The 12,960-nt window shown below is 40.7% G+C and overlaps 1 protein-coding gene across 9 annotated transcripts in view; it reads left to right on the forward strand.

Annotated features, from left to right (window-relative positions):
* The window catches only part of LOC126183741 (spindle assembly abnormal protein 6 homolog), a 335,654-nt gene that overhangs the window by 150,980 nt on the left and 171,714 nt on the right, over positions 1 to 12,960 (forward strand). For all 9 annotated transcript variants that reach the window (XR_007536801.1, XR_007536802.1, XR_007536803.1 and 6 more), the window contains one exon: positions 4,031 to 4,099. Coding sequence is in view for 6 of the 9 variants with exons in the window: in XM_049925950.1 (XP_049781907.1) it covers positions 4,031 to 4,099 (69 nt within the window). In the remaining 3 variants the exon portion in view is untranslated. The remainder of the gene's footprint in view (positions 1 to 4,030; positions 4,100 to 12,960) is intronic.

Below are 12,960 nucleotides of genomic sequence, written 5' to 3' on the forward strand. Positions count from 1 at the left end.
GGGCTGCTTCCTGGTCCCCTCCAGCACCTGCCATACTCCAGTCCTGGAGGGTGGTACAGTCACCCATCCTTCCATTCTGGTACAGGCACCCAGGTGCCACACCAAATCCCTCTGTGAGGTGGCTTCCACCTCTGGAGGCTGACACCCTTCATGTAACTTGGTAGTCTTGAGTGCCACTGGCTCCATCTGTGTACGGCCGAGTCCTACTTATGGGGCCACACGCTGCTGTGTAAGCTAGTGGAGTCAGCATTGCTGACCACTAATGTCAGTGCGTGGCAGCCATCAACCTTCTGCTGCCACGCACTATCCTCACCATGTGCTGCAAGAGTGTGCGAGCATCACCTTCACAGATATGCTACCAGTGTTGTCAAATAAGTGCCAATAAAACATGTTGCCTTTTGATGCTATCTGTCTAAGCTACCAATGATCTGGTCCTGCGACCTTACCATTCCCCCATGACCAGACCCCACACAGAAGTGGACTTACACCCCTGGAAAGCTTTGTCTGGTGTCAGGAATTGGATTGACAGTGCCTACAGCTGCTGTCCGTAGAAGAGGATGAGGATGAGGTAGGGGTGGGGATGAGGGGGGGGGGGTGGGGATGAGGGGGGGTATGGGGATGATGGTGGGAGGAGGGGGGATAGGGGGGTTGAAACTAATGTGAGGTTGCAGTTTCATTGACACAGGAATTAGTGCAGCCTTTTGTTTGTGTTTGTTTTTACTGCAAGTATTATGGAGAGACATTGGATCAATTGCCAAATGTGTAATTATATTGGTAAATACAGTATGTGGAGGGTAGTTGCAGAATGTTCTGTGGGCATGTATGAGGGGCAGTCAAATGAAAATCGAACATCCGGCACAACAGAACCATGGAATGCTTCCATTCAAAAGTAGTCACCACATGTGTTAAGACATTTATACCACTGGGAGAGTAGACAATGGGGGGATGAGACAATCACTTCCTGTTTTGTAGAATGTGATTGGCCACTGACAGATCCACAACCGCACCTGCTCTTCCACTTCCTCATTAGATTAAAACTGACATCGTGCATTTCTTTCTTCAGGTCACCAAAGATGTAACAATGACACAGTGAGAGATCCGGACTGCGTGGAGGATTTTGCAGCGTTTCCCAATCAAATCACTGAAGCCTAGTGTTCATCCAATTGGCAATGGGGAGGCGGGCGTTATCGTACAACAGGATAGTAATGAGCGTATGGCATTGGTGGCCGCGAGACCCCTTGCAGGGCGGTTCTGCCGCCGCTCCACAAGTTCTTTAATGCCACTACGACGACTATCGAGTGAATGAGGATGAAATGATGATGAAAGACACACAACACTCAGTCATCTCGAGGCAGAGAAAATCCGCGACCCCGCCGGGAATTGAACCTGGGACCCCGTGCGTGGGAAGCGAGAATGCTACCGCAAGACCACGAGCTGCGGACGTACAACAGGATGATTCTGTCCGACAACCCTGAGGGCAATTGGCCAAGTCAAACATCGCACATCTCTCTCACCAAAGAAATTCAGCTCTTTTACACAAGTTTCAGTGAGGTGGTGGTGACCTTTTTCGTCGGCTTCAGGAGCCCACTACTCATAGAGTTCCTTGAGCATGTAACCACACTCAGTGTGCAGTATTCGGAAAAACTTTGCAGAAGCTCCAACAAGCCATGAAGTTAAAACGCCCAAGAATGCTGCCAGACTGAATCATCCTGCTTCACAATAATGCCCGCCCCACACCAGCAATTGGACAAAGGCTATGGTTTAGTGATTTGGTTGGGAAACACTGTGACATCCTCTGAACAGCAGCTTTCTACAAAACAGGACTTGATCACCTTGTCTCCTAGTGGGATAAATGTGTGATGTTTACTTTTGAATGAAACATTCCATGGTCCCCTTGTGGTCAGTGTTCAGTTTTCATCTGACTACCCATTATAAATAAGAATGTTATGTTTGTAACATGTGTTGCCACGAGCAAGGGCTATGGCTGACTGTCTAAGACTACATAAGGTTTCAGTCATGTGTTCAGGGGGCAAAGCTGAGTGCTGTCAAATAATACTCGTTGTTTTCAGTGTGTAGGGTAGTAGTTATGAGCAGCCATTTAGGCAGAGCAGTTAAGTTACAGAAGGAAGTATTCTGATAGTGTTAAGTTTAACTGCCTTCCTCATAATGTGATTTTGGTTTGCTGTTTTGTTGTATTTCATGAATAGAGCTTACATGATGCCAAGGTTTGAGAACTGTAAGATAAGAACAATAGTGTGTGCTGTTTGGAGCTAGCAGTAGTGTTGAGCAAGGAATATGGGCTGGTATGTGAAGTAATGAAAAGTGTTGGGATAATAATATGTTTGTTTCCTTGTTGTTGGTGTTTGTGTAATTGATAAAGGATAATCTTGTCATGGATAATACCTCTTAGAGCAGAGTTTTCAGTACCACAAGGAGCTACCAGAAAGGAGATATTGGAAATTGTAAAAGACGAAGAAGATAAGCTATGAGCAGACAATGTAAATTTGTCTAAGAGGTTAGGAGCAGATCACATGAAGAAGGCGGAGTGGTGATATTTGCATTAGAGTTACTGCAGAGTATGCAGAGAAGAGGCAGAAAGAATTTGATAACTGTTCGATTGAAAACATGGCGTGGGAGATGAAGACTAGGAAGATTTTAGAGAAGATGGAAAGAAGAGTCAGATATGGCAGAGGAGGAGAAAGTTGAAAGGGAGGGAAGCAGGCCTGTGTCTAGTTTACCTCTTCCCACAGTATGTCCAGTTGCCATGAATATATTTACCTCTTCCCACAGTATGTCCAGCTGGTACGAATATAGTTAAACTTGCCAATCCTGGTTACACTTGGTGAGACCACCTTATGAATGGGAAGATAAAGGTAATTAATGAAGAGGGTAATGACATTGCTCATAGTTGTCTTAGTGCACAGGATATTAAAGTTGTTGATGTTAAGGAAGTACTGCAGCAGTATCAGATCAGATATTATGTGGAATTGTGGAGTTTGGAGGAACTTCAGTGCCAAAGTAAATGTGGGGTGTATGAAAGTGAATAAGTGTGTGGATATCAACATGGGTGGTGCAACTACAGTAATATCTACCTCATGGGGTGATAGTGGGTGTTGTTTAGAGGCCATGGGGCCTGGACCACACGTACAGTAAGGTACGGATGCCACTTATTTTTGCATCATGCAGAGTGCCAATGCCGATTACGAGGTTGTTATAGAGATAAGGAATGCACAAGAAGCTGTTGATGTTGCAAATGCTGCAGAAGAAATCGTACAGATAGCCATACTTCCTTAGAAACAGGGTGAATGTAGGGAAATGAAAAGATGATGTGGGCATGAAGTTGATGATCAAGCCAGCAAAATGGCATCTGTTGAGGAGTATCTTCTCTTTGCTACAGCTGGTGAAACACATCTTGCATGAAGCAACAACTCTTTAGTCTACATATCATAACTTGTTGGTCATCCCATTTACCAGCATTCACCCTTCAGTATGGAACTTCTTCACAAGTTGACAATGAGCAATAATGTCATTTGGGATGCATGCAAAGTAGGAGCTAGTGGTACTGGGTGTGGACCAAATTGTAGTTATTAACCAAGAGTAAAATTATTTGCTTCCATGCTCACTAAAATGATGCTCAGTTAATTTCTTGTATTGAGGTACAGAATGAATGGTGCTCCATATTATAGTTCAGTACTTGTTTTTATCATACCTAGGCTAAGAGAAACAGCTCTGTTGTACATACTGACAGATATAAGCAATTGAACACCCTCACATACTTTTTGGTAATTGCTGGATATGTTCTAAAGATAAAACGACTACAGTAATGCAATTTTTGATGTAAAGTTGCAAGTGATTTCAAGGGAACTCTAGGAGATGAAACTTCAAAATAGCCTTGACTGATTTTTTTTTTCCACCATCCTTTATCCACTGAGCTTGCAGTTCTCCTGTCTAGGAAGAAATTCCTTAACATCTTTCTTTCTTTTTATTTACTTCATGTTCATTAATGTGACCCTTTTAATCCCTTTTGTAGGATTTTATGGACGTGTCGTCTCGGACCGCCGATCAGGAAAGAAGACTGAGCAAACTGGAGAAAGAAAATGTAATTACAATTTTACCTACCTTTCTACAATAGAGTATAATGTTGGAAGTATTTAACATAGTTGGTCTGTATAGTACTAACAGTGTGTGTGTGTGTGTGTGTGTGTGTGTGTGTGTGTGTGTGTGTGTAGGAGGGGGGCCCTTTATTTAAGAAAGTTTCATTTTTATCTGAAGGTTTTTGTTTCTGGATCAAACAGAACAAACTAATACAGTTGTATAATTAAAAAAAAAATTAAAAAAATCCAAACCAGAAATTTATTTAGTTCTCAAAGAGATTGATAAGTGAGACAATACTAATTTTGAGGTTGTGATTTTTTCGTAGTAAAACTGATAAATAAACATAAATATAAACATAAAAACTTTTGGAACAATATAGGGAAGAAGGGGATCACACACACACACACACACACACACACACACACAATCATAATCGTAGGATTTATGTTTGTTGCGTATGAGGGTTGTGAATTGTTTGGTAGGTGGCACATAAATGGGCTTTTGTGAATTGTTTGATAGGTGGTGCACAAATAATAATGATACCCTAACTATGAAATATTGGGCTATTGAATATGTAGTCCAGTACACACACACAAATTCTTCATAGGAGCAGGATAAATTCTTTCAGTGATTGAATTATTTAGGAAGAAAGGAGACAACTCACCGAAAGGCAGAAGCGTTGCATTGTCGACAGGTACACAAACAAAAGATACAGAGCTTTGCTTTGCTAGCTTTTGAAATGAAATTCCTTTCTCAAGCTTGTAGGAAAAACAAATGCACGTGCGCCCCCCCCCCCCCTCTCCCCGGTCGATGATGCAGCACTTCTGCCTTTCAGTGAGTCATCTGTTCTTCCTAATATTTAATTATTCTCAACTAGAATGTTGTGTACATTATTATCTTTGCATGATTGGGCAGATAGTCAAAGTTCTCTCCCCCTCTCCTCCCCCTCTCCTCTCCCTCCCCCTCTCCTCTCCCTCCCCCTCTCCTCTCCCTCCCCCTCTCCTCTCCCTCCCCCTCTCCTCTCCCTCCCCCTCTCCTCTCCCTCCCCCTCTCCTCTCCCTCCCCCTCTCCTCTCCCTCCCCCTCTCCTCTCCCTCCCCCTCTCCTCTCCCTCCCCCTCTCCTCTCCCTCCCCCTCTCCTCTCCCTCCCCCTCTCCTCTCCCTCCCCCTCTCCTCTCCCTCCCCCTCTCCTCTCCCTCCCCCTCTCCTCTCCTCCCCCTCTCCTCCCCCTCTCCTCTCCTCTCCTCCCCCTCTCCTCTCCTCTCCTCCCCCTCTCCTCTCCTCTCCTCCCCCTCTCCTCTCCTCTCCTCCCCCTCTCCTCTCCTCTCCTCCCCCTCTCCTCTCCTCCCCCTCTCCTCTCCTCTCCTCCCCCTCTCCTCTCCTCTCCTCCCCCTCTCCTCTCCTCTCCTCCCCCTCTCCTCTCCTCTCCTCCCCCTCTCCTCTCCTCCCCCCTCTCCTCTCCTCCCCCTCTCCTCTCCTCCTCCTCTCCTCTCCTCTCCTCCCCCTCCCTCTCCTCTCCTCCCCCCCTCTCCACTCCTCCCCCCCTCTCCTCTCCTCTCCTCTCCTCCCCCTCTCCTCTCCTCTCCTCCCCCTCTCCTCTCCTCTCCTCCCCCTCTCCTCTCCTCTCCTCTCCTCCTCCTCCTCCTCCTCCTCCTCCTCCTCCTGTCGTTAAGGAGTGGGCAACACAAATTATCGTAATTGCACACTTCTGTGCAAGTGAAAGTTTGTATCTTCAGTGACAGATGAGTAATCTCAAAATATGCCTCCATAAGCCCTTGTGTATGAAAATAGAAAATAAGTCAACGTTTTGATATTTTCATCTCCAAAATTTGATATCATCCATGACAAAGATGATCTGGCCATAGATGTTTACAAAGATCTGTAACATATTCAGATTTTTATTGGTATAAACACTTAGGCACATAGAATATTAGGTTTTATTTGTTAATTTAGAATCGTGCATTCCCTTCACTATTAGTTTTAATGTTGCTTGATTCACTTTGAAATTTACAACTTTTGCGTATACTACTTTAATACCCAGAAGCCTCCAGCTGCCCAAGCAAGAGCAGGTGCCAGCTGCAGCAATAGATTGTGTTTGTACATAGTGTGCATTGCAGTTTTAGGAGAGTGCCATAGTGAGGTAATTTTTCACCCTTGCTGAAGTCTGTTTCTTCTTTCTTGTCTGCTGCTACTTGTTGTGTTTTGTGTATTCTTTTTTTGTGATATTGTACGGTTCTTACACAGTAGAAATTGATAGAAACTGTGCACACTATGTGCAGATACAAGGACAACTGGCCACAGTCTGGAAACAGCTAGAAGTTGCATTGGCTTCTACAGGCTTCAGGCTACTGCTTTAAGCTGAAATGACATTGAGGCAACTCTGGTAGAACCTGTAATAATTTTAATGCTGTTTGAATCTCCTGGAGGCCTCACTGTCACTGTCTCTTCTGATACACATCATCTGAGTGGTCTGCCTTCACTCAAGGGTGAGTGACAAACTGTGATGGGCCATGTACCACTGGGGAGAGGGTGGCCCCATTATGCTTTAGCAAAAGGTGCAAGGTGCTACCCAGTGTTCATAGGACATTTGAGCCAGCATAAGATGCCTCGCCTGTTGGCCCATTGGCTAATTTTTCCTGGCAGGTCCAGACAAGTGCAGAGGGGATGTCTGCTAGACATTGGGTGCTCTCGTATTAAGTGGGTAATGGAGCCCCTCAGGAAAACAGCAGACTGGTAAGGAATCATCTCACCCGAGATGTGGACAAGGCCCTGCTGATGGCTATTGGATATACAGGGTACAACTGGTTGGCATGAATGAATCTGCCGCTTGGATTCTGAGACGTACGCTGTTCCTTTAGGCAATTAGCTGAATTTGTGTAGACAGGTAGCAATTCATGTGGGATGGAAGCTCAGCCCATTATTTGTAGCATCGTACCTAGAGTTGATCATGATCCTCTGGTTTCAACCATGTCTTAGGTCAGAAATGTAGGTTCAGAAAATTGCACAATAATATTGCACCGGGACTTCTCTCCCTTTGTTACGGGGAAGGGGTTTATAACCACCACAAAAAATTGAAAAAATTAAGGTTTAGTTAATTCTTGTTGACTTTTATTGACAACATACGTTATAAAGAGATACTGATATGTGGGTAGTTTCCAGAACCAGAGAATACTGAACATCACATTGTTCTGAAAAGTTGCATCTACTGCTATTAGTAAAATTTTTAGATCAAGTTTAACTAAAAAATTATAGAATCAGGTAGAAGAATTAATTGAAAACAATTAATAATTTTTCCAAATTATAAAATATAAAGTACTGGACTAGATTCCAATATTTATGAAAGGAGAGTGTAAAATACCCCTCCTCCCGATTGCCTAGTTGGTACTGCTAGGGTTATTTCGGATTTCAAATGTGAAATAATCTGGGTGAAGTTAAGCATCAAAGTTGGGTCTGAGATGGTGATCAGATGCTTTTTATAGACCACCTGATTCAGGAGCTCTAGTGGCAGAGCATTCAGAGAGAACTTGCAGAATATGGTGAGTAAGTTTTCTGATCATACTATTGTAACAGGGGGATGACTGCAAATTACCAGCTATAGAATGAGAGAGTCGCGCTATCAAAACTGCACCCAAAGAGCATAATTTATGTGACATTATTCTGGAAGTCTGTCTGAAAAGTACTTCAGGCTTATAATTAGAGAAAGAACTCATTAGGGTCTTGTCTTAGACCTTCTAGCAATCTAACAGACCTGAACATTTATGTCAGTGATTAAGTGTTCACCTATGTTGTCTATGAATGCACTGCATTCCTGTGTAATTCTAATGGGGAAATTAATGCAGGTTATAACTGTTTAGAAACCTTTCCAAAAGATTACTTGAATCTTGCAGGAAATTAAAAATATATCTCCACAGACTAACGTATTATTACATTTGTCTGCTAGTTTGTATAATAATGTAAAAATTTCTAAAACCGTTTGAAAATATTCCTGTGGGATCTATTTACTGTAATAATAATAATAATAATAATAATAATAATAATAATTCCCGTGGAGGCCCGGGAAAAGAATAGGCCTCCGGTATGTTCTGCCAGTCGTAAAAGGTGACGAAAAGAACAAACCACTAATAGGGCTAACCCCCCTTTTAGTGTGATTAGTTGGTTCAGGACAGAACCAAAAAAAGCCTCGGACAAGTGCCGTCATGGTCGGGGACGACGCTTAAGCCCTAAGCCCGCCCACAATGGTAACGACATTGCTAGCCAACTGGAAAATGGTTTAAATCTAAATAGAGGTGTTTTGCAGGATATGCTTCCTGCAACCACCCTAGAAGGAAAACAAAGACAGAGGATGAGATGGTCAGATGAAGTTAATCGACACTTCATGTTCTGCTATTACCAAGCAACAAACCTAGGAACCAACACAACTGGATACAGATCACAAGTATACACAACATTTATTACCAGATACCCAGAATTAAAATTTTTAACAGAACGACGACTAGCTGATCAGATCTGTGTAATAATAAAAAATAACAGGATACCCCAGTCAGAATTAGAAAACATCAAACAACAAGTACAACAAATACTGGAACAAAATAATGTGCAATCAGAAGAAGAAGAAAATACAGTAATGGACTCAAACATCCCAGAGCAAACAAAGAACAACACACGTCAATTAAACAATCAGAGGAAAATGAAATCTTAAGACAGCCACCAGAACCAGCACAAACAGAACACGAAGTGACACACATGTTAGATATAGAAGAAAAATATCAGCTGACATATATAGAATACAAAGACACAAATACAGACATTAGACCATTCTTGCAGAGACCACCAAATAACCAACAAGTCGAAACAACAACAACTACTATCAACACAATCATACACAACAAAATAAATGAAAATACAACTATGGAAGAGTTAAAACAACTGGTTTATATAGGAGCACACACTACACTAAATATACACACCAGGCAGAGATCAGAACCAACCAACACACAGAAGAAACCCACAAAACCAGCATGGCAACACAGGCTACAGATCAGAATAGAAAAACTGAGAAAAGACATCGGACAACTAACACAATTTATGAGAAATGAAATATCAGACAAAACACGAATAAGGTTGGGTAAAATCTCACAACAAGAAGCGATAGAGCAATTAGATGAAAAGAAGCAGAAATTACAAGCATTGGCCAAACAACTAAGATGATACAAACAAAAAAGTGAAAATAGAAGGAAACAAAATCAAACATTCAACACAAACCAAAAGAAATTTTACCAGACAATAGATAACACACACATTAAAACAGACAGTCCACCAAACATAACAGACATGGAACACTTCTGGAGCAACATATGGTCAAACCCGGTACAACATAACAGGCATGCACGGTGGATACTAGCAGAAACAGACACGTACGAGACGATACCACAAATGCCTGAAGTGATAATTTTGCAACAATAAGTCACCCGAGCAATTAATTCTACACACAATTGGAAGCCCTGGAAAAGATAAAATAGCAAATTTCTGGCTAAAGAAGTTCACCTCAACACATTCACATCTAACTAAATTATTTAACAATTACATTGCAGACCCATACACATTCCCCGACACACTTACACATGGAATAACTTATCTGAAACCTAAAGATCAGACAGACACAGCAAACTTAGCAAAATATCGCCCCATAACATGCCTACCAACAATATACAAAATATTAACTTCAGTCATTACACAGAAATTAATGACACATATGACACAGAACAAATTATAAATGAAGAACAAAACGGCTGTTGCAAAGGAGCACGAGGATGTAAAGAGCAACTGATAATAGATGCAGAGGTGACATATCAAGCTAAAACTAAACAAAGGTCGCTACACTATGCATACATTCATTAGCAAAAAGCTTTTGATAGTGTATCCCACTCATGGTTACTACAAATATTGGAAATATTCAAAGTAGATCCTAAATTTATACGGTTCCTAAACATAGTAATGAAAAATTGGAAAACCACACTTAATATCCAAACAAATTCAAATACTATCACATCACAGCCAATACAGATTAAGCGTGGAATATACCAAGGGGACTCATTAAGTCCTTTCTGGTTCTGCCTTGCTCTGAACCCACTGTCCAACATGCTAAATAATACAAATTATGGATACAATATTACTGGAACATACCCACACAAAATCACACATTTGCTATACATGGATGATCTAAAACTACTGGCAGCAACAAATCAACAGCTCAACCAATTACTAAAGATAACAGAAGTATTCAGCAATTATATAAATATGGCTTTTGGAACAGACAAATGTAAGAAAAATAGCATAGTCAAGGGAAAACACACTAAACAAGAAGGTTACATAAATATCTAGGATACAGACAAAAAATAGAAATAGATAATACAAATATTAAAGAAGAACTAAAACAAAAATATGAACAAAGACTAACAAAAATACTGAAAACAGAATTGACAGCAAGAAACAAGACAAAAGCTATAAATACTTATGCTATACCGATATTGACCTACTCATTTGGAGTAGTGAAATGGAGTAACACAGACCTAGAAGCACTCAATACACTTACACGATCACAATGCCACAAATATAGAATACATCACATACATTCAGCAACAGAAAGATTCACATTAAGCAGAAAGGGAGGAGGAAGGGGATTTATCGATACAAAAAACCTACATTTCGGACAGGTAGACAATTTAAGGAAATTCTTTCTAGAACGAGCAGAAACTAGCAAAATACACAAAGCAATCACTCATATAAATACATCGGCTACACCACTGCAATTTCATAACCACTTCTACAACCCTTTAGATCATATAACATCAACAGATACAAAGAAAGTAAATTGGAAAAAGAAAACACTACATGGCAAGCACCTGTATCATCTAACACAGCCACATATCGATCAAGACGCATCCAACACATGGCTAAGAAAAGGCAATATATACAGTGAGACGGAAGGATTCGTGATTGCAATACAGGATCAAACAATAAACACCAGATATTACAGCAAGCATATTATTAAAGATCCCAATACTACAACAGATAAATGCAGACTTTGCAAACAACAAATAGAAACAGTAGATCACATCACAAGTGAATGTACAATACTAGCAAATACAGAATACCCCAGAAGACATGACAATGTAGCAAAAATAACACATCAACAGCTTGCCTTACAACATAAACTTATAAAACAACACGTTGCCACATAGAAGTATGCACCACAATATGTACTGGAGAATGATGAATACAAATTATACTGGAACAGAACCATTAGAACAGATAAAATAACACCACATAACAAACCTGACATCATACTCACCAATAAAAAGAAGAAATTAACACAAGTAATCGAAATATCCATACCCAATACAACAAATATACAGAAGAAAACAGGACAAAAAATTGAAAAATACATCCAACTGGCTGAGGCAGTCAAGGACCTGTGGCATCAGGATAAAATTGACATTATACCAATTATACTATCAACTACAGGAGTCATACCACACAATATCCACCAGTACATCAATGCAATACAGCTACATCCAAACTTATATATACAACTACAGAAATCTGTAATTATTGATACATGTTCAATTACCTGAAAGTTCCTAAATGCAATATAACATATACCGTACAGTTAAAAGGAAGTCAAGCTTGATCAAGGTCTGCATCACTTTCCATTTTTAACCAGACATAACATCTGAGAAAAGTAAGAAATAATAATAATAAAGACTTTTCCTCATAGCAGCAATTCAAATTGTTGACCTAAGTGGAATACTGGGTTCAATAGATTTGACTTTGATGATCATTGTTAACAAATATGCCAACTCCTCCTTTCTCTATATTTTCCGTGCAGGTAATGTTCAGTACTTTTGGTTTAACATATACATTTCTGTAATTACGTGATGGTCAGGCAGGCATACATCAACTTCGTTTTGGCTTTGTAGATCATGTAGCAGATAAGGAGGGCATTAATTTCATTGTTTAGTTCTGTAACAGCCAGATGCATTGTGGTAGGTTCATTTCAACAAATTCAATCAGTCATATTAACAGAAAATGAAGTCCCATGCTTCTTGGCAGAGCGTAGAGGAACAATGTGGGAGGACTGCACCGCTGTACTAACCAAGGTCCTAATGAAGGTGGTTTGCCATTTTCTTCCTCTGACCATAATGGAGATGATTGATGATTGATGATTGATGATTGATGATGATGATGACACAACACCACCCAGTCATCTCGGGGCAGGTGAAAATCCCTGACCCTGCCAGGAATTGAACCTGGGAGCCTGTGCTTGGTAAGCGAGAACGCTACCGCAAGACCACGAGCAGCGGAACACATTAACAGGTTTTAGAGAAAAATCTTAAATTTATTCCTGCCTTTTACTTTACTAAAATTTGTAACATATTACAGCTTCTAATGTATTATAGCTTCTGGCATGTTTAAAATTTCTTGTCTTAGCTCCACAGTAAAAAATGTTTTAACAGCCTGTTATGGGCATTAAATTTTCTTTGTAACGTTCTATTATTTGTACTTGAAGTAGACATTTTCTAGTACGTGATGGTTATTATTCTACAATTAAAATTTAAAAATATGCTATGAAGCAATTGGTTGGAAGTTTTGAATAGTGGAGTTAAAAGTCTTTGGGTAGGAGATTTGGGATGACTCTACTTTATAGTGTAAGTAGCCTTGTGGTTATGGTTTAAATGCCACTCTTAATCATAGCCAACTGAAAGTAACAGTGATGCGCTACCCTCCTGGTGTTGATGTGAGTAACATCAGATAAAGAACACATTGCAAATAATAAGTGCTAAACAATCTCCTTTTACAAATAACA

This window comes from Schistocerca cancellata, chromosome 4 (genome assembly GCF_023864275.1).
Source record: "Schistocerca cancellata isolate TAMUIC-IGC-003103 chromosome 4, iqSchCanc2.1, whole genome shotgun sequence".
Classification (NCBI taxonomy): Eukaryota; Metazoa; Arthropoda; class Insecta; order Orthoptera; family Acrididae; genus Schistocerca; species Schistocerca cancellata.